The sequence below is a fragment of the Spea bombifrons genome, chromosome 4 (genome assembly GCF_027358695.1).
Source record: "Spea bombifrons isolate aSpeBom1 chromosome 4, aSpeBom1.2.pri, whole genome shotgun sequence".
NCBI lineage: Eukaryota > Metazoa > Chordata > Amphibia > Anura > Pelobatidae > Spea > Spea bombifrons.
In genome coordinates this window covers 54,008,756-54,034,105 of record NC_071090.1, presented here as the reverse complement: position 1 = coordinate 54,034,105, position 25,350 = coordinate 54,008,756, and the positions used below count along the sequence as shown (strand labels likewise).

Genomic DNA, 25,350 nt, shown 5'->3' with positions numbered 1-25,350 from the left:
CTTGTATTGAACTAACCTCTTAGTGCTCAGAGGGGAGGGCAGTTCTTTCAGCCATGGTCTCCCAGAGGTTTCCTCCACAATGGGGGTTTTTCCTTTCCTATGTGCTGAAGAATGACTCTATGTGAGTCCAGAGGTAGCCTGTTTTCCTCCTTTGGAGGTAAATGTGTAATTTTATGTAAGTAAAAAATAAAAAGATTGAGCTCAATTATTGTTACCTCTGTGTTATTCTTTCAAAATATTTATTTACATTATATACAAAAAATATGAAACAAAATCTCAGTTACTGGACGAATGAGATGTCTACTGGTGAAGTTTTACAAAAAGTTGAGGGGAATGGAGTGGGGTCTCAATCAGGCCAAAGGCCACAAAGATGATGCAATTTAAAAATACATACCTGCAAGACACACATGCTCATATATGTAGATTACATATATTTAGCAATTCGTTATGTTCCAGGTATGTGACATACAGTAGGAACATGTGCACAGAGCTTAGAGTTCATTGACATTCCAGATCATGAAGGCTGAAACCTAGTGAGCCTTTGCTGCAGGAAGAACTTGCCTAGCCCTGCATCATGCACAGTAAGATTTATTCACACAAATTCATACAGGGCCATCTCAGCTGTACATGCTGCAGAACCTTTCTAGGGTTGGTTGTTAATGACTAGTAAATAAAAAAAAAAACCCACACAATGCCCCCTTCAGTAATTAAACCCAACCGAGCCCTGATATGAAAATGCCTTTGATTCATCTGAACACTGCTTTGAGTGAATGTAAAATAGCATATTCAGAGCTATCATTCATCGAGCAAAACCAGGACAAATTCAAGCACAATATTAGAAGAATTCTCCATGTAGAACTAATAAGTTCCTGCAGTTTCCAACCTTACTACCTAGACCCAGAAGCAGGGCTAGACTGCCCCTTGGGCACACCTGCAGGGTCCACTGGGATAAATGGACCGGGGGGAGGGGGGATTCAACAATCAAGAAAATTCCCCAAAGTGTGCAACAGGAGCTTCTATAATAAGGGGGGGGGTACATGCAAATAAAATGGCTGATGGCACCTCACATGTATAAGTTATTGGCACTCACACCCCTATAACACATTAGTAGCTGTTTGCTAGATACACATGGCCCATGTTGTAAAAGTGTAGCGTGTGAGTCTGTACCCAGAAGCCATATCCATGTCATATAAAAAGGGATTTAAAGTATAAGAATTTTATTTCAAGAAGGTTGCAATCTTGCACTAGATGGTCTGAAGCTTTTATGTACTGCCAGATGTTTACTGGGAGGGTGGCCTCCCAGCAGATAAGCGTCAGCATGGGATAAGCATATATCTTGAATCAAAGATGAGACCAAATTAGTGTAAGACTCTAATTCAGGAAAACCGACAGACTAGATGGGCTCAATGGTTCTAACCTGCTGTCAAATTCTTTATTTGTAAGTCATCTATCAGATACTGGCCTTAAACTAATGTCCATCCCTGCCCAGAAGTTCTATAATTCTTCATTGATAAATTATGGCTTGTTTTACAATGTATACATTGAATGTATACAGTTACTAGGTTGTGTTAACTAAACAAATGTTTCATTACAGTCGACCTGTATAACTCATAGGTAAACAAGTGAGAATGTTAATAATGTTTAAAACCACAGAACCAGGTCTGATAAACAACCACTGCATCTCCAAGAAATCACTTACACTCTTGGTTTGGTACAAGCACATGCTACTCAGAGAAATAGAAAATTTGCATTTTTAATGACACATTGAATAGCAGTACATTCCAACTGCAGCGAAAAAGTAAAACAGACATGATAATGAGCACAGATATACCTATAATAATATATAGATACACCAGTGTATGTATTTGTGTATATATGTATATATTACAATTTATTTTGTTATAATACATAGGTGGTTGTATAATAAAGAGAAGTTAAGGTCTGATGGATTGCAAGCAAATTTAAATAGCCATCACAGGAACAAAGCATTTAACATATTCAAGCAATCTACGATTTAATCAAGTCCCAAAACATTAGAAGTCGGCCTTGCACTTTTAGACTGAACTAGAATAATAATTACCTTTCAATGGAATTCCATACAGTCAAAACTGCCTGTGTGTGTTTTATATAAATGATTGGGAGAGAAGTCAGCAAATGTTTACAACCGATGCACTAACACCTTCTCTGCAGTTTACAGGATGGCACTAAGGGGTATAAAACTACAAACGGAAATCCTGTATTGTAGGCTACCCCTAGTTTCTGCATTACCACAAGATTAAGTATATAGTTACAGATATCACTGCTCCTCTCCTAAAAAAACAAAAACGCATCTTGGAAGAAAAATAATTAAAAACATAGCAAATGTACCAACCGCCCGCTAAAAAAAAAAAAAAAAAAAAATCACAACATAAACCAGAGGAGAGAAAGCCAGTAGGGATCTTGTGCTATAACTCAGTTAGTTTCATTACAGCGATACCTTTTTTTCTATATTTTTAACATAGCAAAAGGCCGTGCTGACCAGGCAACCTGGAAGCTCCAAATACTTTTGCAATCATTTTTATTTGTATGCACATACACTAAAATGATCCAGTCATGCAATGTTCACTTTAGGCATTCTGCATTTCTTTTCCTATTTTGTAACTAAGAATCTTGTTCCAGTCGATCTTTGTGCGTGTAACCGGCAGCTGCCTGCGTAAGGCTTTGAATGTAGTGTCCGACATAGTCTGGTAGTTCTCACTGATTGCGGTCTGTGATGAAAAACAAATTAAAGTCCTTGATTAAAGTGTCAATGTTGGCACATGTTACGTATCTGGAATGTTATTCAGTGGGGAATACATTTTGCCTACACCTGTTGCATTAGAAACTTTAAAAGCCTTCTGGGCCAACACTAGGGAGAAAAACATATCTAAGTTATTTTGATCAACATTCCTGAGTTATCACCTACCTTACACTATTTACCTACGACATTTTTCAGAGATCCATCTATAGCCACACTGTGCTTTAAATGTCCTCCGATAAGTATGACTGTTTTCATAATATTGCACGAAAATAATATCCAACAATGATGCTTTCAATGTTTAAATTGAATAATTATGGTGAAAATATATCTGACACCAAAGACAGACAGTTCCCATTGTAGAACAGTAAAGCTTATACAGTGTCTTCTAAAAGTATTCTCCCCCTTGGCATTTTTCCTATTTTGTCACATTACAACCTGGAATTAAAATGGATTTGTTGGGGGTTGTATCATTTGATTTACCCAACATGCCTACCACTTTGAAGATGCAAAATATGTTTGCATTGTGTAACAAACAAGAAATAAGACGAAAAAACTGAAAACTTGTGTGTATAACTACCTCCCTTCCAGTCAATACTTTGTAGAGCCACCTTTTGCACCAATTACAGCTGCAAGTCTCTTGCTTGCAGCTGTAATATATTCTTCATAAGCTTGGCACATCTAGCCACTGAGATTTAGTGCCCATTTTTCTGCTGCTCCAGCTCCGTGGATGGGTTCCGCTGGTGTACAGCAATCTCTAAGTCATACCACAGTTACTTAATTGTATTGAGGTCTGAGCTTTAGGAGTATGCTTATGGTCATTGTCCTGAGAGGGGTTGGGTTTGGACCAGACGTAACATTTTTACTTGATGCCCCATAAGCTCAATTTTAGTTGCATCTGACCGGAGTAACTTCTTCCATATGATCGAGGAGTCTCCCGCATGCTTTTTGTCGAACAGCAACTGTTCTCCTGGCAGGTTTGTTGTGATGCCATATTCTTTCCACTTCTTTATAATGAATTTAACGGTGCTCTGTGAGATGTTCAAAGTTTCAGATTTTTTTTTTAATTATAACCAAACCCTGATCTGTACTTCTCCACAACTTTGTCCCTGACCTGTTTGGAGAGCTCCTTGGTCTATTGCACCATGAGCAGGTATATACACTCACTGGCCACTTTATTAGGTACACCTGTCCAATTGCTTGTTAACAAAAATAGCCAATCACATGGCAGCAACTATGCATTTAGGCATGTAGACACAGTCAAGACAACTTGATGAAGTCCAAACCGAGCATCAGAATGGGGAAGAAAGAGGATTTAAGTGGCTTGTTTGTTGGTGCCAGACAGGCTAGTCTGAGTATTTCAGAAACTGCTGATCTACTGGGATTTTAACACACAACCATCTCTAGGATGTACGGAGAATGGTCCGAAAAAGAGAAAACATCCAGTTAGCGGTGGACGAAAATGCCCTGTTGATGTCAGAGGTCAGACTGCTTTGAGATGACAGAAAGGCAACAGTAACTCAAAGCACTTGTTACACCCAAGGTGTGCAGAATACCATCTCTGAACATACAACACATCGGACCTTGTAGCAGATGGGCTACAGCAGCAGAAGACCACACCGGATGCCATTCCTGTCAGCTAAGAACAGGAAACTGAGGCTACAATTCGCACAGGCTCACCAAAATTGGACAACGGAAGACTGGAAGAACGTTGCCTGGCTTGATGAGTCTCGATTCCATCTGCGACATTTAGATGGCAGGGTCAGACATTGGCATAAACAACATGAAAGCATGGGTCCATCCTGCCTTTTATCAACGGTTCAGGCCGGTGGTGGTGTAATGTTGTGGGGGACATTTTCTTGGCGCACTTTTGGTCCCTTAGTAGCAATTGAGCATTGTTGAAACGTGACAGCCTACCTGAGTATTGGAGCTGACCATGTCCATTCCTTTATGACCACAGTGTATCCATCTTCTGATGGCTACTTCCAGCAGGATAATGCACCATGTCACAAATCTCACATCATCTCAAACTGGTTTCTTGAACATGACAATGAGTTCACTGTACTCCAATGGCCTCCACAATCACCAGATTTCAATCCAATAGAGCACCTTTGGGATGCGGTGGAATGGGATATTCGCATCATGGATGTGCAGCCGACAAATCTGCAGCAACTGCGTGATACTATCATGTCCGTATGGACCAAAATCTCTGAGGAATATTTCCAGCACCTTGTACAGAGTATGTCACGAAGAATGAAGGCAGTTCTGAAGGCAAAAGGGGGCCCAACCAGATACCAGCAAGGTGTACCTAATAAAGTGGCCAGTGAGTCTATATACTGAGATTGCATACAGGTAGACTTCAGTCACTGTGTGACTTCTGATTTAAGGTAATTAGTAGCAAAAGATCGTATTGAGGGGCTTCATAACACGTTGGTGAATATATATGCACACCGCTTTTCTGTTTTTTTATTTTTTATTATTTTGTTTAAAAAAAAAAAAAAGATTATTTTCTTCCTTTCACTTTAATAATTTGCACTATTTTGTGTATGGCCATTACATGAAATCTAAATAAAAATCCATTTTAATCCCAGGTTGTAATGCAAGAAAATATGAAAAAATGCCAAGGTACAGTAGAGCTGCGGTGTAAGAAGTTTTTATAGCCAAAACAATGTTTGATAAGAGTGTGTATGTTCAGCAATATACAGAAAATAAAGTAATTAAAAAAATGAACACTTGTTGGTAAACACACGCTGGTGGCAGAGCCCAGGGAAAAAGTTACCTTCATGCCACCTGATGCAGCTGCATGTCTGAAGAGGGGGAAACACGTACCTGATACTCGTTCTCCGCATCTTCTACAATTTTAATGAACTCTTTAGCAGTCTGGACTTCATTCTGAATATAAAAAAAGGATTTTTTTATAAAAATTCAGGCTCAAACTGGAAAAAAGTAAAACTGTAATTATGGAGGGCTGTTAAAAACGTTTATCCCACTTTTTAAATATTTTCACATATTCTCTCTCTAAAAGAAAACAGTGGGCCATAACTAGAGATCACATGGCATGATGACTTGCCTAGAGGGATTTTTTTTTGCTCACATTAATACAAAATAAACATATTCATACACTTCTTCATGCACCGCATATGCAGATTTAGTATCCAAACATATACTTACAGACACAGTTAGAGACTCTTCTACATCTTTATGGCTTACTAGTTGGACATTTCCATCTTCATAATAATGAACCTGACATGAACAGAGACAAAACACACCTATTAGTTCAGAAAAAGTCATTGAATATGTATAGCTGGTGGATATCCAAGGAATATAGGCAATGCCTTGTTTAAAAATTAGGGAGAATTCATTCAGAACGCCTGAAATGGAATACTCGTTTGCATTTAGATAATTGTAACTAGGGCTGCAACTAACGATTATTTTAATAATCGATTAGTTGGCCGATTATTTTTTAGATTAATCGGATAAAAAATGCAATTTTTTTTAAATTTTAAATTATGTAATAAAAAAACGTACAATTTACACTTTCATCTCTTTATTGCAATGGCCTCTCTCTCTCTATTCACCTTCTTATTTTACTGACATAATAATAAAAGCTACAAGAACCCAAACACAGTGTTTCTCAAACTAGGTTTTAATACAAAGTTATTAGTAAATATTAATTCATATTTTTCATATATGAGAGGAGAGACGGAAGTTGTCTGTGCGCATCGCACGGACACCCACCGGCCGACAGTGAGGGGAATCCAGGTCTCCTGCAGCGTCGCAGGGGATCTGGATTCCGGTGTTATAATCCGATCTCTGTTTGAGGTCGGATTATATAAGGAGAGGAGTTTTTCAGAGCATCTGCTCTGAAAAAAAACCTCTTTTTATAATCGATAAAAATCGATTCGACTAATCGATAATGAAAATCGTTGTCAACGATTTTAATTATCAATTATCATCGATTTTATTGATTAGTTGTTTCAGCCCTAATTGTAACCAAGCAATACCATTCTGAACTGCTGACCATGTGAAACAACTGTAAAGGGTACATACACTCGCTAAAAGCAACATACATGTTTTTGTTCTCAGGTTCAAACAACTACAACATCTAGGAAATTACTTTAGGTAACAGAATAATTCTGGTGCAACTTGGTAAAAGCGTATGCAACCGACAGGATGTTCCTCTTTAACCAAAAAAAGGGTATTCAGACAAATACAAGACGTACTGTGAAGTATGATAGAGGTTGGATAATGATCTGGGACTGAATTTTTATTGTTTTCACTCCTTAGTTCCAGTGAAGGGTTCCAAAATCTTGCAAAAAGCCTTCTCAGAGGAGCAGAGACTGTTATAGACCCAAAGCAGGGGGCAGCTACATATTAATGCCCAGGGTTTTAGAATGGATGTCCCACAAGCTCATGTAGATGTGATGGTCAAGTGTCCATATAGTTTTGGTCATATAGAGTAGTTCTGGTATGGAGTTTTTACCTGAATTTTTAAAATGCCAGCCACTTTCGTAGTTGATGGTGTAATTGTAAACTTCCACTCTGATCTCCAACGGCCATTCCTTTTTTTAGAGTAAAACAAAGCGTAATGAAAAAGGTTTAAATAAAAATAATGGTTCATAATAGAATGTTTTCAATTTCATATACATAGCATTATCAGTACTTTTGAAAAGATAAACAAATCAACAAGCACAACAAGTGGTGGCCAATGTTACATATTCATATATTAAACAGGACGTATGTTTGAGAGGACAGTTTAATGTCCCATGCAGCATCAACAGCCAAAAGAATGCACAGTAAGTATTTTAACCCCTTAAGGACCGGGCTCGTTTTTTCTTTTTGTACCCTGTGGGACCGAGGCTGTTTTAATACTTTTGTAGTGCTTGTGTTCAGCTGTAATTTTCTCCTCACCCATTTAGTGTACCCACATAAGTTATATATTGTTTTTTTCAGGACAAGATGGGCTTTCTTCAGATACCATTATTTTGATCGTATCATCTTATTTACTATAAAAAAAATGGTGAAATTGAAAATTTTTTATGACTTATTTGAAAAATCTTTTACTCGCCTAAAAAAGTAAAAAAACTAGCTAAATAGATTCTACTACTTGTCCTGAGTTTAGAAATACCCAATGTTTTTATGTTTTTTTGCTGTTTTTTGTAAGTTATAGGGCAGCGTTTTATGATTTCCAAACCTTTTTTTAACAAATCTGGTCATTCTGCCTCCATCTCCTCTTTGGAACATCTTTGAAGCCGGTTAACTCAATTTAACCCATTCAAACCATATATTTTTGAAAACTAGACACCCCAAATGCTGTTATTTTAACCCTTTCCATGCAACAGTTATACAACCACACTTTGTCGAACTTTGTAATAGTCATTTTTTTTATTTTTTTTCACACAAATTGTACTTTAGTTATAGATATGCAGGTTCTGGTATATGTCAATGTCAAACAACACCCAAATGTGTGTTCAGGAACATCTCCTGAGTACAGTGATACCCCACATGCATGGGTTTGTGAGATTGTTTGGCTGGTAAAAGGCTACCTTTGGGGCATGCGTAATCCAGGTGGTCATTTGGTCATTCTGCCTCCATCTCCTCTTTGGAATATCTTTGAAGCCAGTTAACTCAATTTAACCCCGTCAAACCATATATTTTTGAAAACTAGACACCCCAGGGTATTCCAAATGCTGTTATTTTAACCCTTTCCATGCACCAATTATACAACTACACTTTGTCAAACTTTGTAATAGTAATTTGTTTTATTTTGTTTAACACAAATTGTACTTTAGTTATATATATACAGGTTCTGGTATATGTCACTGTCAAACAACACCCCAATGTGTGTTCAGGAACATCTCCTGAGTGCAGTGATACCCGACATGCATGGGTTTGTCGTGTTGTTTGAGATTTAAAATGCCACATTTAGGAAGTGCGCTTTTTTTCTCCATTTTGGTCAGTCTGTACCTATGCCCTATCTTTGAGCTCGGCCACTCCAATTTACCCCATCAGCCATTTTTTTTTTATATTAGACACCCCTTGGGTATTTGAAGTGCTTTTATTTTAACTCTTTGTTGAGATTTTTGAGAAATCACTGCATAATTATTTTTAAATAATAAACTTTTTTTTTCTTTTATTATTTTTTGAATATTTTACTAATCACATTGTGATTAGAAAGCTGGGGTCCATTGACTTGCATGGTTGAATGCAGTACCTGTATTCAACCTGCAAGTGGAGCCAGAGTTCTCTAGAGGGTCTGGAGACCATCTAGCGAACTCTTTCATCTTTATTGGTTTTTTCCCGGGCCGCCGCCATCTTGCTGATGGCGAAGATCACCAGCAGCTGCGGCTGTGACCGCTCTCCGGAGCGGTCACAGCCCATCCAGAGGTAAGTGTTTGGTGTCGCTGGATGCCTCCTGATCGAGGCATTCCAGCGACACCATTTAAGTTTTTAAAACTGTTTTCACAATGTATGGCGGCTGTTGACGCCATGGGGAGGGGCCAGACATGGCCCCCTATGCCGATCTCGGCCTTGCTGAATGCCTCGACATCGAGGCATTACAGTAACGCCGTTTAAGCAAAGAAAGTTGATCACTTTCTAAGCTTATTTAATTTTTTGACGGTTCAGGACCGTCAAAGGTCATTAAGTGACCGTTTTTCCATGACGGTCCTGAACCGGCAAAGGTCGTTAAGGGGTTAAACCGCTTTCTTTAGTGTGAGAGTTCCTGAGTGTCTGCAAGTACATTTAAAGGAAAGGATCTACCCAATGCAGGAAGCTGAGTCTCCAACAATCTCAGAACCTGCTGTAGGTTTTAGCTGGCTAGAAGCAAGGATTAAAATGGTGCTGTGTCACCTACTTTCCAGAAATAAGCACTTTTCCAAGGGACCACCAAATCTAACAGTGCAGGTGGTTTCAATACAGGACGTCCAGACTCAGCCCTGATCTCAAGGTGCCATTTAACTTAGACCCCACAAATATCAAAGGCTGGGCAACAAAGCTAAAATGGCCAAAAACAAAAACGCCCCACAACGAATTATAGCATGCATCTCACACAAACATTTAGGAAAAGTTGAATGAAGTTGAACTGGTGTTTGAAATCAATACTTACCAAAAATTTTTTGCTTGAAACTGATGACTCTCTATACACGCAATTATGGTTTGTTGCCCATCGATTGTTTTGCCATAAACCTGAACAAGGGAACATTTTTGTATAAATATAATTCTTTTGCAATAGTTTCATTTATCTGCATTCTGTTTTGGATGTATATAAAAGCGACAATAACTAAATTGCAAAAGCTTTACTACCCGGTGGGCCGGTAGACCAATATTCACGTGGTGCGGCCACGAGGTGAGGTGGTAAGACTGCCGTGTGTGCACGCCAGCCGCTTTAATTTTATTAGGCGGCCAGCTTGCACACAACACTTAAACACTTAGTTAACAACTTGCTTAGGTATATATATTACAAGTGAAAAACAAATCAAACCTTTAGTGCCATTGAAGCACAGTTATGATGTTCTGTAAGCAATGCTTGTGAAATGTTTGTGGAGACCTGCCAGGCATTGATCCCATGGATAGCATTTAGGGGTAGAAGGTGAAACTGGATTCGATGCACAGTTCTGGTCTTACACAATATATTTTTGCTAATGCCATGAAATTTGAAACAGTCTGCTTCTCATAACCAGGTTCCATTAAAAAGTAAAATACAGCCAGAGTGAATAATTAAAAAAATCTAATCTATATAAAAAACATCTTTCACCATCTAGATCTGTTGGGTAGGGGTTAGATGAGGCATACTCAACTCGGTGCTGATTTGACCAGTAAACATTGTTTCTGAAATAGTCATGACATTCTCCTTTTTCTGGGTACCTAGGAAGATACGTATATCTATACATCATTGTACTTACAGTGCAAACTCCGTTGGGGTAATGATCTTTAACGTAGGATCTCACCGCAGTATCTACAGCATTCCTCCACGATTCTATTGCATTTTCTCCTTCAGAGGGCCGGATATCACTTGCCTCTTTTCTTAGGTGATCAAACTTGAAGGAAATTTTATTTCTTGGATCCAAAAACCTTCCGTTTCCAAGATCACCATGCTCTGTTATTAATGCCTGCAGCGGAATGAAAACAAATATACACACATACATAGTATAAATAAAAACATAGTCTTTAGAGGTAAACACTTGGGGTAAACTGTCTGTTCCACATTTTTTCAAACGCTTTTCAGTACACTAGTTATAGTAACATAACAAAAAGGTATCTCAATGTCTATTCTACGACAACAATGCACAAACAGCATTAACACTCAGTTTGTAAATATGTCACGATTACTACTCAAGTAACACACATGGAGTAAGCAAATACCAAAAATCTCTGCTCATCTTGCAGTCACTTGAACCACAATAATTTAAACTATTCACAGAAAAAAACATTCCACTTCTTAGCCAGTGTCCCATTTGTTTGCAGCTAAATCCACCTGTACATACCTGATCTTCATAGCCTTCGATTTTAACCGGAGTAAATTGATCCAAGTTGTACTGCGCAAATGCACTGAAACAGACAAAAAAACGATTGTAACAGATAATATGACATGAAGCACAAAATCCAAAGTTCTAGATGGCCAGAACCCATTAAAATAAGATATTTGACAAAATATACCGTATTTGCTCGATTATAAGACGAGGTTTTTTTCAGAGCAAATGCTCTGAAAAATACCCCTCGTCTTATAATCCTGGTCGTCTTATAATCAGACCTCTCTATTCCCCCCCCCCCCACTTACCGGTGCTTCTGAGTCCCGGGTGTGTAGCCGGGGCAGTGTGTAGATGTCTACGCGATTCGCGTAGATAACTTACGCTGCAGCCGGAAGGAGGTGTGGCTAGCAGCGGGGGTTGTCTGCGTCCATCGCGCAGACCTTCCCCGGCTGTCAGAGATCAGAGTTTCCCGCACCGGTGCGGGAAGCACCGGCAAGTTGGGGGGGGGTGTTAAATGGGGGGCATAAGGCATTTCTTGAGGCAGAGTGTTCTATGAAATGCCTTTTAACCCCCTTAATGCCACTCTGCCTCCAGAAATGCCTTAAACCTCCCTATATGCCACTCTGCCCCATAATATGCCTTTTAACCCCCTTAATGCCAGAGTGACATATAGGAGTATAAGGCATTTCTGGAGGCAGAGTGGCACATAGGGGGTCAAAAGGCATATCATGGGGCACAGTGGCATATAGAGGGTATAAGGCATGTCAGGGGCAGGTTGGAAAATAGAAGGAAATAAAACCAGAATATTTTTCTCAATCATAGCTTTTATTAAAAAAAATAGTTTACATGAATTAACATTTACTGGTAAAACTTTTTTCCTATAGGGTCGTCTTATATTCAGGCTTTTTCTTTTTTTCCTAAATTAATATTCAGATTTGGGGGTCGTCTTATAATCGAGTAAATACGGTATTAGCCACATTAAATGTTAATGTGCCCTAAAAAATTGGGATAGGTTTTGTATATGGTCCCCACACGGAGCAATAAGTTGGAGGGAAATTGTTGAAAAGAAACTTTTAAACTAAAATTATATGTTTATCAGGCAGTAGATGTCTGGAATATCCTTCCAACATAAATGGTAGGGAAAATACACTTAACGAGCTAACAAAAACAAAAAACTTCATAAAGGCTAATGAGAAAGAATAGTAACTAAGATAATGCTTGCACACAGATAGTTTTTTTTGGGGGGGGGCTGTAAACTCTAGTATATAAACATCAAAATCCATTAATTACATTGAATACTAAGAAAGATCATTAAAAAACACAAACAAAAGTACTGAGAGGAAAGATTTTTCTGAGAAACCCATGAAACCGTTCACACTTACTGGGCAGCACCTTCCCTAAGCAAGTTATCATTGTTTAGCAGGAACCGAACATCTGCATGAGAAACACAAATTGCAGTTAGAAACAAAAAGCCACATTCATAGTCTGATGCATCCCTGGCAGAAAAAAGGTTGATCTCTGTTGGTGTACCTCTTTCTGGGTCTTAAAATACATCAAGTCAACAAGATTTCTCTCTTAACATCTACAGAAATGTTACCTTTACCTGGTATTGCAAGTTGTTCAGTAGAAATAATAAAAATATGTACTGTATTTGCTAGAATATAAGAAAGTTTTTTTTGCTCTGAAAAATACCCCTAGTTTTATATTTGATGTCGTTTTATAATCTGACCTCACTTAGAGGTCTGACTACAAGACTAAGATCCAGATTCCCCGCAGTGCTGCAGGAGACCTGGATCCTCCTCTTTGGCAGCCGGTGGACGTCTGTGCGATGTGCCAGACAACCTCCGCTACTACCCGGCACTTCTCCTGGGGCTTCTATAATGGAGCAGCGGCATGACATAACCTTCCGGTGCTCAGTCCCGGTAGAAGTGATGGGTAGCAGCAGAGGTTGTCTACGCACGTTGTATAGACGTTCTGGGGGCAGTTTGGCAAATAAAAGGAAATAAAAACACGAAATGCATAGTATTTATTAAATATGAAAAAACAGCTTACATGTGAATTACCAGTAAAACTTTCCTATAGGGTAGTTTTATATTCAGGCTATTTCTTTATGAATATACATTTTTGGGGGGATTGTCTTATAATCAAGCACATATGGTATTTGAGTTGTAAATAGAGTTACTAAGTGTGTCTTTATTCTGTGCAAATAATTTCTATAATTCTATATTTACAGATCACCTGCCCCAAATACATTCCCCAGACTGAGGGTATTAAGTTAAGATCCCCGCTAATAATTTTGCTTCCCAACAGTGCAGTTATTTTAAAAATTTAGCGGACAAGCTCTTTTAATTAGGCTCATACGGGTGAACGGTACAGAGGCCAATCCTGTTTTGTCTATAACAATCAGCACAGTCAATGTCAGTGAGCGTCATTACTTACCATTAAAAACTTCATTAAACTCTCCTGGTGGAGCATGGACAATGAACTTCGCTGCTACACGTACCTAAGTAACAAACACAAATTCGTTAAAGGCTTTCATCACAGATATAACACACATGCATGAGTGGTGTTACCATATTCTTCTCTATAACACTACTCATACTATGCTGCACAAATGCCAGTATAACCTTTTGATCTATTTTATATCATTCTCTAATACTGCAAACCTCCCTGGCTTCTGTTCTTAGCCCCTTCGAGCTTGGTGGCATATTGCCCTTTGCAGCTCTATGGAAATCTGCTGGCATTCTATGAACAGATCCTGGCAGGGTCCAATTCCTGACTGTCAGGGCCAAATGCACTGGAGGCATGGGTGTCCATGGTGTCTGTGCATGTGCAGTATACACAGCAGTGCTGCCTGTCAATAGGTGGGCAACAGTTTATAGCTTTCAGTCTATTATTGGTCTTTCTGACGGGTCCTTCGCGTGGAATGAGGAATAAAAAGCAGGGTAGCCAACATGCGGCAGAGAGGGTTGTATACATAAAAGAAAAATATCTGGTTTATGGTAGAAGTGCAGAATAATTGTGATGTGTGACACTACTACACTGCATATTTAAATACAATAATATCTATTTCCTGTTTCTTGCAACACCAGAACCCACACTTTCTGCAGCACTTCATTGTCCATGTATGGTAAACAAAAAAGATGCATTATGTAAAAAAAAAACATGAAGCAATAGTAGAGAAACGCTTGCTTCTGATGTAAACCATTAGGCTTAATAAAAGATCAGTATACAGTTACTTATATATACCTTGCAAGAGTACCATATACAAGTGCAGAATTACAATAGCAAGAACCTACAGCATGATCTAAAGCGCACTTCATATGCATCTCACAGTATATCATCTATATAATCAGCAACTCCAAAAACACTACTGATCTCATCAACATTCTAGAAGACTGCTCCATAGAGAAATGTAAAAATACGATGAAAACCCCCTCATCTCACTTACTCATTCTTGGAAGGACTTGCCTAAAGACATTAATAGTTTATAGGAAAAACCACAGTTGCGGAGAACATTGCCAGTACACACAGAATTAGGTTTTTTTTTTATGCATCACTAAAAATATTTCTGAAATGCAAGGTGAACACTGCAGGGGAGCTGACTGAGGTCACTGTGCTGTAATATATGACCTAATGATGAGGCAAACCTCACCTGGATTGAAACTACAGAACACATTGAGAAGTCAGAAGCTTGAATGCTTAATTCCACAACAAAATCATAGTATAGTGAAAAAAAAAAACACCACCACCAAGGTCGATTCTGAAATGGTCAAATATTAAAATAAAAATTAATCAATTTTAATCAAAAGAATCAATTTCTTCTTTTTTTGTTGTACACAGTAATGCAGATCATATATACCAAGGTGTGTACAGGAAGCCCCTTCCTGAGCCTGCATACACACTCCACTGGTTCATTTATGAAAGTCTACCGTTATTTATCTACTTGACAGACACAAAACATTGAATTAAATCAACATCTAAAAAAAATCTTTATGGTATATAAACAATATTCTTTAGAAATTGAAAAATAATTTGGGATTTGTTATATTAACTGCTTCAGATCATCCAACAAATTTTAATATAAGCAGGGCCGGATTAAGGCATGGGCTGGCGGGGCTGAAGCCCAGGGGCCTCATGCCAGCAAGGCCGGACTGGCCCACCGAGAAATTTTGGCCAGCAGACCAACATTCAGAGTGGCCGCTGGCCACCTAATAAAATTAGTTTGGGTGTCAGTGTGGCAGAGCCCGTCCTGGTGTGTGTTTGGTCATCTTTTCCCTGGCACTTAATAAAATTAACTATGTAATTTTTACTTATTCAGAGATAAAACACCATCCTGGTTTTGTAGTTACAAAACTAATTTGGGCCTTTTAACACTTTTGGTTTATGGGATTTTAATACAAACAATGTGATAAAAATTAATGATTTATAGTTATTTGGATAGCAAATAAAATAGTGCCACTCAGGTACGTATGAGGGCGACGTGTGGGTGCAAGAGCTCGACCACAGTCCGGCCCTGCAGTGGGTTGGCGACTCTGGGAAGAGGGCCAAATAAATATACTTCCGGATGCTCCATGCATATATAAAGACGTAGTAGTTCATATTAAAATGAAATTTGTCAAGCAAATTATGCCCAATCGATATTACTGGGGGCCTCACAGTACCTGTAGCCCAGGGGCCTACAACGTCTTAATCTGGCCCTGAATATAAGACAATAGTAGTAAACACAAAATGCACCTTTTAAACGACCATTTAATTTACTCTAGGTAAAAAGTTAATCAAAATTTATATATCACACATGTGAAAAGTAATTGCCCCCTAATCCTCACAACCGCAGTCAAACATTTGCCTAACTGGAAATGAGTCTTTTAAATCACTGCGGAGGAATAATGGCCCGCTCTTCTTGGCAGAATTGTTTTAATTCAGCCACACTGGAAGGTTTTCAGCATGAACTGCCTTTTTAACGTCATGCCACAGCATCTCAATCAGATTCAAATCAGTACTAGGCCACTCGAAAAGCTTCATTTTGAGCCATTCAGAGATGGACTTGCTTTTGTGTGTCAGATCATTGTCCTGCTGCATAATGCAAATGCTTTTGAGCTTTAGGTCACAAACTTTTGGCCAAATATTTTCCTTCAGGATTTTCTAGTAGACAGCAGAATACATGGTTTTGCCAATTATGGCAAGATGTTCAGGTCATGAACATACCCGGGAACTTCTTAGCTCCGGCTACCCGGAGCATTCCCTTGCAGGACGTGGCCAGGACTGCCCACTGATGTCACGGGAAACACCCCAATTTAAAGTGGAAATGGGCGGGGAGCAGGGTGTGTCAAGACCCCGCTCCCACGAACTAGAGATGCTTCACCTGGAGTGTTCCCAGGTATGGTCATCAAGCAAAGTCACGGACCATCACACTACCACTATGTCTGACTGTTGGTCTGATGTTTTTATTGTGGAATGCTGTGTTAGCTGTACAGCAAAAATGTCATACTATCTCAAATGTGTTAGGCATCATGAAGATGTGTTTTTTTTTTTTGGCAAATGTTAGATGAAAGCATGTGATTCCAGCAGTTCTTTACATGTTAGTCTGGTTTCTTTTGTGACTTTCTAGACGAGTCATGGATGCACTCTTAGAAGAATTTTGGTAGGCTGGCTACTCCTGGGAAGGTTCGCCATTGTTCCAGGTTTTCTCCACTTGTCGACAATGACTTTCACCATGGTTCACTGGAGTCCCAGAGTCCCCTTTCCAGATGGATATTTCTTAATAACTTTCTGAGCTGAAAGCCCAACTTCCCACCATAAAACAGACATAATTTGTGTGGAAACAACACAAAAAAAGGAAATCAGGGTTGAACACATGGTGAGACGTCACAAAAAAAATCTTCAGGGCACAAAATAACCTTTGGGCCTGATGAGGTTATAAGAAGATTAAAATATCAGAGAGAATATTTTTATATGCACATTTGTGTTTATAAAATGAGTTTAATGCAGGGCTTAATGCAATGACATATTTCATATGATGACCTACTCAAAAGAGCTCCTGAAACAGAATATGCATCTGGGTAGGTAATCCCCAATTATATGATGCCAGCAGGCTTGCTGGAGCCCTGAGTAAATGTTCCTCAATGAGACATTAAAAGATTAAGGGGTAAACGAATTCAGCTATTGCCACAATATCTGTATGCAATGTTAAAACGAACGCCATCGGCCATATTGCTATCAATCTGTGAATGAAATTTTTTTTATACAATACTTACATTTAAAATAAGTCGTTACATGACCATTCTATTTAAATATAGGAATCAACTGCCTGCATCTGTATTATATTATGTACTGCCTGCTCCTTCCGACCTTTACACTTAACAGCAAGACAGATAAGCCAACACAGCGTGTAAAAAAGCCATGCTTCATTTTATATTTAAGTGCACTAAATTAGTCTGCAATGGTATTCACATATTAAAAATAATTACACATCTGTATCGGGAACACAAATTGTGTGTATACCATGGACCCGATTCCCAGGACCAGTGCAAATAACATTACCCAGTGAGCTCGCTCTCCCTTATTGTTGATTGGCCGCTGTAGCAAGAAAGCAGAGGACTTCATTACAGATGATTAGTATTTGAGTTTTACACCAGCTCTTGTCATGGGTTTCTGCTTCTCTGATGCAAACAGAGCATTTTAAACTAGACATCTCGGAAAATAATGATACCGAGAGAAAAAGGAACCTTTTAAGATGTCTGTTCTCAATAGCATATACAAGGTATGTTCCCAGCATCTATTATTTTACTTAATAGTGTTATAGAATCACAGAAATTATTAAACTATAAAATGTACGAATTATGGATGTGAAAGTTGCAATTTGAACAGTGCTTAAAAGCATTACGAGTGATAGAATTCCTCTATAATTAGATTGGATTTATTTTTCCACCGAAGCAATCGTGCTTACCTTAGAGCAATTCTTGCCAGCTGATACCCCTTTAACTCTTGTGGCCTACAACTCTCAATGCTTTACACACACAGCTGCTTTGGCATACTGGTAGTTCCACAAAAGCTGGTGAGCTAATTGTTGGCAAGCACTTCTGCTAGACTCCGCACCACACCAACCTCACTTGGGTAGACTCTCACAGCACAGCAATGCCATCAAGTATAAAATGGGCACGTGACATCAGTGGAAAGCAGGAATCCCAACCATTATGTGGGGGAATTCCCTCCCTTGGGTTTATAGATGGGGGGCAACTGTCCAAGACTGACCTCAGCCAAATAATCACAGCCAAAACTCCAAGCCATACGGATTTCCCATGATCAGCTCACAACTCAGGCCCCAGGCTCAGGGAACACTCCCACTCACATGTTACTAGCTGCTGTGCACAAGTATCTTGTACGTCACACTGTATGCTGTTTTATCATAGTCCAAGAAATATTTTATCTACACAAGTCGTAGCAGCTTCCAGTTTAATCAAGGTTATTATTACATTGTACACATATAGTTGGTACATTAGGAGAAAGCGTACTTTAGTTATTCCCTTAATCAGAACCACACCCAAAGTTTCCACCGTCAAGAATGGAAACTACTTCCTCTTTCTACCATGACCCATTTTTACAACATATCTAACCAAAAAAGGAGTGAATTGACATACAACCAGTGCTGTCTGTCATACATTATTATTTATTGTTTTATATAGTTGGGCTGTATAAAACAATAATCTTTGACAGACAGCACTGGTTGCATGTCAATTCACTCCTTTTTGGTTAGATGATATGTTGGACATAAGTAGTATATAACATAAAGATTTGACTTACAGAAACAGCAGGTGAGGAGGGCCCTGCTCAAACAAGCTTACATACATAAGCATTTTAACTATGATAAAGTCAGCATACTTTTCTTAATAGGACTCTGATATGATACTCTAGTATCACAACCTTACTTGGTAATACGTGTTATCAAGGTCTCAATATAGACCAACCCAGTCTGATGATCACGTTTAAACAGTCAACAGCGCGGACACTCCCTGGGTTCTTTGATGTAGTGGTTGGCTGTTCCTGTAAACCAGTAATTACGCAAATTTCACTGAGCAACAAGGTTCAACTGGAGAACCAGAATGTCAATTTCCTCTTGTGATCACATCATATGGTGATTTTGTGGCTTTATAGAAAGATAAAAATCTGCAGTAACAGTGGCTTCTTCTCAAGTACATTGTTTTCTCTTCCATCAGGATATATATTTGGGGGAGTCTTAATTAGAACAAAGAGTTTCCCAAACTTTACTATTTGTGATACAGGTTACAGCAGGTGTGAGCTCTTTTTGGTTTGGACACGCTGCAATGGGTTCTTCTGTTCCAGAACCTTTAGATGTTGTGAATTCAGGGCTCTTTACACCCTTCCTTCAATAAACTCTTTTCACTAAACCATGAGCAGTGTTGATTCACTAAAGTTTGCATGAGAGATGAAGTTTCGTTTTACAATTTCAGTATACACCGGAATATTTACTAAAGGTGACTCACAAAATGGAACTGATTTATTAAACAAGGCCACCAATTCACTGGGGTTGCCCATTTATAAATAGTTTGTTGAAGCTGCATATCCAGAATTATTCAATGGAGCATATTTAAGAATACTGGGTATTTAGCACTGTCAACTTTTCGTGCACCATTTCCTCCAACTCTAAGAGATGGCGTTTGAATTTGCACGTCTAACTCCGTCCTTATCACAGGAAGAAAAATAAAGTCACAACGCAGTAAAGTAGGTGATATATAATGTTTTATCCCACCAGCAGTTACACTTTTGTTTTGAAGCTCTTTTATGCCTAATACTACCAACTCTCAGTACGGTCCATTGAACTAATGAAAATAATTCTTAGAGCAGTAAAAGCACATTATCTGTCCACTAAGTAGACATCATTAAATATGAGACTATTGTTTTCATTTTCCATGGGCATGGCTGCCTTTTCACACTGGGAGGATAGCGCTTCCAGGTGAGCAGATCTGCGCTGTCCCTGTGATCCGATCACATTAAGCCCAATTGTGTGCAGCCAGGATCTGCTCAGAACAAGCAGCGCACACCTTGCTTAGGTGTGGATCCCTGTACACTCATTGGCTGAACGCTCCAGTGGGGCACAGGACAACTGGTTGCCGGACAGTTTGCAGCAAGTTGTGCATCTCCTCCGGCTGGAGAGGTCCCACCCTTCTGGTTCCTATTTTCGTGATCAGGCCGTACATGGACAGGGCACCCAGGGGGAGGCAGCAGACACTAGACCTGGCCTCTCCCTACCCCGCGGCGAAGCGGAAACCCCAAGTCACTTCACCCACAAAACTGCTCTGAGGGGAGGGTTCGTGCAAAACCCTGACAGGCCCATTTACCTGCACGCACCCACTACCGCAGGAAGAGATCCGCGGTATATCGTGATTACTCGTACATGACACCCACCCCGAATTCGAAACGTCTTCACTCTAGAGCCCCTTATCTTCACTCCAAGCTCCTCCTACTGAGCCTTGCAAACAGCCACACAAATACCAACCTTCTCTTCCTCGGACAACTGTTCCTCCACATCCGCCATCTTCTTCACCCCCTTTTCCTGGCGTCTGGACAGAGTGCGCGCGTCCCCGGGGCGGAGCCTGACGTCAGGAGAGACAGGCGGGAGCGCGCACGGGCTGCACAGGGTGGGGGCGCGTCACCGGCGCTGGGCTCCCTGTCACTTCTATGTGAGGCGTGACCGCAATCACTACTAACGAATACCTCGCACTGACTAAGAGCGCGCATATATGTGTATGCTTACATATACACACACTCTTACAACACATAGGATATTAGCGTGTTAGCAATAAAACACACATCCTGAACTCTATATATCAGTCACGGATTTATTGACAAAAGTTGGAGCTGGCCTAGGTATAGTCCCAAGATGAAAATGTAACTATTGTCAATCAAGTCTATCGAAGTGTCACATTGGAAACTTTCCTACCTTGGACCCTGCAGGGCCAAGAAATTGCCCCCTTCACATTTTTCACAGGTTTTTAAATTGGAACTTCCTCCATATTTTGTTACTAGTATCAGATGCAAAGTAATGTGTAAAAAATATTGCACTCTTCTTTTTTAAAGCGGTTCTAGTCTTCACATAATGTTTTAAGGCAGCTGCATATTAGCCACTTGTATGCATTCTAGCTCTGTTATCTTGGCCCAGTCTACTAGAGGAGCACGCAGACTCCCTTTTATAATAGTACCTAGAAACCTTTTAGGGTGGGCTACCGGGACTTCTAAAGGAGTGGCCCCGGCACAAGGGTATAGTCATACCTGGGAACTTCTGGGCTCCGGCTACCCGGAGCCTTCTCTTCCAGGGAGTTCCTGCTGATGGCAGCGGGAAACAACCCCATTTCAAGTGAAAATCAGCGGGGAACTGGGCGTGTCAAGATCCTGCGACCCGGAGAAGCGGTGTTTCACCTGGCAATCTCCGGGTCAAACCGGGAGAGTTCCCAGGTATGGGTATAGTTAGCCATACAAGGGGTGTGGTTAGTCATGTGTAGGGCAAGCAAGGAAGTCTCTAGCCCCAGATAATGTTAAATGGTTTGGGAGTATGAGGGGAGAGTGGGCATTGCTAAACTCCCCAGGAGAAAAAAAGAGTGACCCAGAGACCAACGCCTCATCCTGGGACTCTGGGTCAAACTCAAAGGGTTCTCAGGTATTATCAAACTGCCTGCGGTAAGCAATACAATGCCTCACTGTTAATGACCCAGCCAGGCATTCTGACTAATGAAAGTTTAGAGGAAAGGACTGCATTAGCATTGCTATAAAGAATCAGCACAGCATTTCAGGGAAAGTCATCCAAAATATCACATGTTTGAGAACAATGGCAGCTTCCTAGTCTGCAGATAAAGGATGTTTATATATATATATATATATATATAATCTTGACAAAAGTCTCGGATTGTGGCACAAAATGTTAATGAGTTTATGTTTTGTATTTACAAAAACATTTTTTTTTTTTTACTACTGATCAAGACCCGGGGGAAAAAGAGCATGCCAAGCACACATTAATATGCTGGTTATTCACACTATTCTCAGATATCACGATGGCAAATTAAGGATGGCTATTTTAGTTCTACACCTGTGCCAGAAGATCATCACATGGCTGCTGACCTGCACTATAGGCACTATTTTGCAAATGCTGCTAAAATAAAATACATATTAGGGATGCACTGAAATGAAAATTTTGGACCGAAACTGAAAATTCAACATTCACTTGGCCGAAACTGTAACTGACCCCCTCCTTTTAGATTAAAAAATAAATACATTAATAACCACACTTTTATTAAAAGTAACACACCAAAATTGGACCACAAAATCAATAACAATATTAATATCTATATATGATTGTTAACAGCAATCACACTCCTATCATGCCCAGGCATGTCCAGGTTCTAGCAGGTACTGGTTACCTAGACATGATAGGAGTGTGATTGCTGTTAACAATCATATATATATATATATATATATATATATATATATATATATATATATATATATATATATATATATATATATATATATTAATGTTGTTTTTTTCTGTCCAATTTTGGTGTGTTACTTACTTTTAAGTGTGGTTAACAAACCAAAATTGGACAAGAAAATAAAAAACAATGGTATATATATATATATATATATATATATATATATTGTGACAGTGTAAACCCCACGGAGATGCTTAGTGTGCACTTGGCTGTATTGCGTAGACCACGCAGGGTAAAACTTTTGGATGAGCAAGCTACAATGGTGTTCATTTGTACAGAGAAGAGACGTGGCTGTGCAGTGTGTTTCCCATTCACTGATGGTTGCAGAAACCCAGAAGGGCAGACGGATACAAGGAGAAAGTCTCCAATCCCGGGACACATTTATGGTGTGTGGAAAGGAAAGCCTCCTGATGCCCACCTAAGAAGGACGTCATCAGCAGAGCTGCTTAGTCCCATGGTCGCTCAGCCCCATGGTTCTGAGCTGGTGGGGAGGATATGTGACAGTGTAAACCCCAGGGAGATGCTTAGTGTGGCATTTGGGCACAGGTGCTGGGCATTAAAAACCCCTGGAGCCTGATACTCAGAGAGACTGTTGGGGGAAGAGGACCTTCCCGGAGCCAAGTGAGGCAATACCTGCCTGGACATTTTGTGTGCTGTCTGGGGGAGGTTTTCCAGAGCCTGGCGTAGCTGGGTCTGGCTGGGAGGTTGAGGTAGTGGGTGATCAGGCTGGTCAGTCTGGACCAGCATAGTTGTCAGGAACCACTTTTTCGCTGCCTGAACCATGGCTTTTTCGTACCTGTGACATTTAAGTCTGCTACCACTAGTGGCCACCCTCTGCCCTCTGGAGCACTCAGAACTCAATTACTAGGATCAGGTGTACCTTGTTACCTGGGTTGAGCCTTAGTCAATACATGCAGCTGGGCCTTGTTACCTGGATTACCCTGCCTTTATGAACCTGCCCTGCCCTTCAGGGCCTTTGTATTGAAGTCTATGGACCTTCCTGCTGTGGTTCTGCACCTGTACTGTTCCTGGTTCCCTGCTATTGTGTCCTTCCAAGCGGACTCCCTGCTATTGTGTCCTTCCAAGCGGACTCCCTGCTATTGTGTCCTTCCAAGCGGACTCCCTGCTATTGTGTCCTTCCAAGTGGACTCCCTGCTATTGTGTCCTTCCAAGTGGACTCCCTGCTATTGTGTCCTTCCAAGTGGACTCCCTGCTATTGTGTCCTTCCAAGTGGACTCCCTGCTATTGTGTCCTTCCAAGTGGACTCCCTGCTATTGTGTCCTTCCAAGTGTACTCCCTGCTATTGTGTCCTTCCAAGTGTACTCCCTGCTATTGTGTCCTTCCAAGTGGACTCCCTGCTATTGTGTCCTTCCAAGTGGACTCCCTGCTATTGTGTCCTTCCAAGTGGACTCCCTGCTATTGTGTCCTTCCAAGTGGACTCCCTGCTATTGTGTCCTTCCAAGTGGACTCCCTGCTATTGTGTCCTTCCAAGTGGACTCCCTGCTATTGTGTCCTTCCAAGTGGACTCCCTGCTATTGTGTCCTTCCAAGTGGACTCCCTGCTTTTGTGTCCTTCCAAGTGGACTCCCTGCTTTTGTGCATTTTGTACCCTTCCAAGCGGGCTCTCTGTCTGTCGAGCCCTTCAAAGCAGGTTCCCTGCCAAAAGACTTATTACCTGTATTTATTTTGCCATACGTCCGGTTACTTGCTTAGACTATATTACCCTTATTTGCTGGTCCTGTTATATACATAATATACACTGCTTTACCTGGATTTCTGTTTGTGGTATCTTTGTTTGCATAATAATGCACCGTGGGTTACATACTGAACCCCAAGTATCCCCTGCGCATGGGCTCCTACCCGACCTGATCACCCGAGTCCTGACAATAGTTTAGTTAGAGAGGGCTCCAATTGGGAGCTAGGTTTTGTTTTTATGATTTGGTTTTGGGGTTTGAGCGATTAAAAATAAAGCACTGTTTTGCTTCAAACTGTTGTTCCTGACTCTGATTGCCCTAGAGGACTGTGCTTAAGACCCTGTGATGTTTATGGCCCTTGTGCTACAGGGTTTGTCACAATATATATATCATTTCTAACAGCAATCACACTCCTATCATGCCCAGGCAGCCAGTACATCCTAGATCCTGGGCATGATAGGAGTGTGATCAATTTAATATGTTGGTCAAAACACAATTATTAACTGAAACAGTTATGTAGCAGGAATAACGGACATGCACCACGGCAAAATTAAGCGCAGCAATAAGACACAAGGTACTTAAACTCAACAACATGGTCTCTTCCATGCAGATATTTCAAGGCAGACAGAAGAAGCACAAAGAAAAGGGTAATGTTGAGATGTAGACGCAGTGGTCGGGACTGGGCGCATTAGTATTACTTTCCCAACAACTACCTGTTGGCAACCTCGGCTTTTATTAATATTCCTAAAACACATGTAAAAGTCTAGCATAGACCTGGAACCAAAACAGTTAACAATTAATATAATGGGCTTATCCCAAAAATCCACAGGGTGACCTCAATAGTAATAGATTACTAATGGCCACTTTTGTTTTTCCTATTTAGCCAAAAATCTAGCCTGAAATCAA

General features: G+C 40.1%; 1 protein-coding gene across 1 annotated transcript; it reads right to left on the bottom strand.

Annotated features, from left to right (window-relative positions):
- Window positions 1–1,733: 1,733 nt before the first annotated feature.
- Window positions 1,734–20,875, bottom strand: CAPZA2 (capping actin protein of muscle Z-line subunit alpha 2). The gene is made up of 10 exons (XM_053462026.1): window positions 20,765–20,875; window positions 13,687–13,750; window positions 12,630–12,681; window positions 11,263–11,326; window positions 10,681–10,887; window positions 9,885–9,964; window positions 7,260–7,338; window positions 5,948–6,019; window positions 5,606–5,668; window positions 1,734–2,747 (listed from the first exon to the last, which is right to left on the bottom strand). Exons 1-10 carry the CDS (start codon window positions 20,801–20,803, stop codon window positions 2,607–2,609), a joined length of 861 nt encoding a protein of 286 aa, XP_053318001.1. The 5' UTR covers window positions 20,804–20,875; the 3' UTR covers window positions 1,734–2,606.
- Between the last annotated feature and the right edge of the window lie 4,475 nt (window positions 20,876–25,350).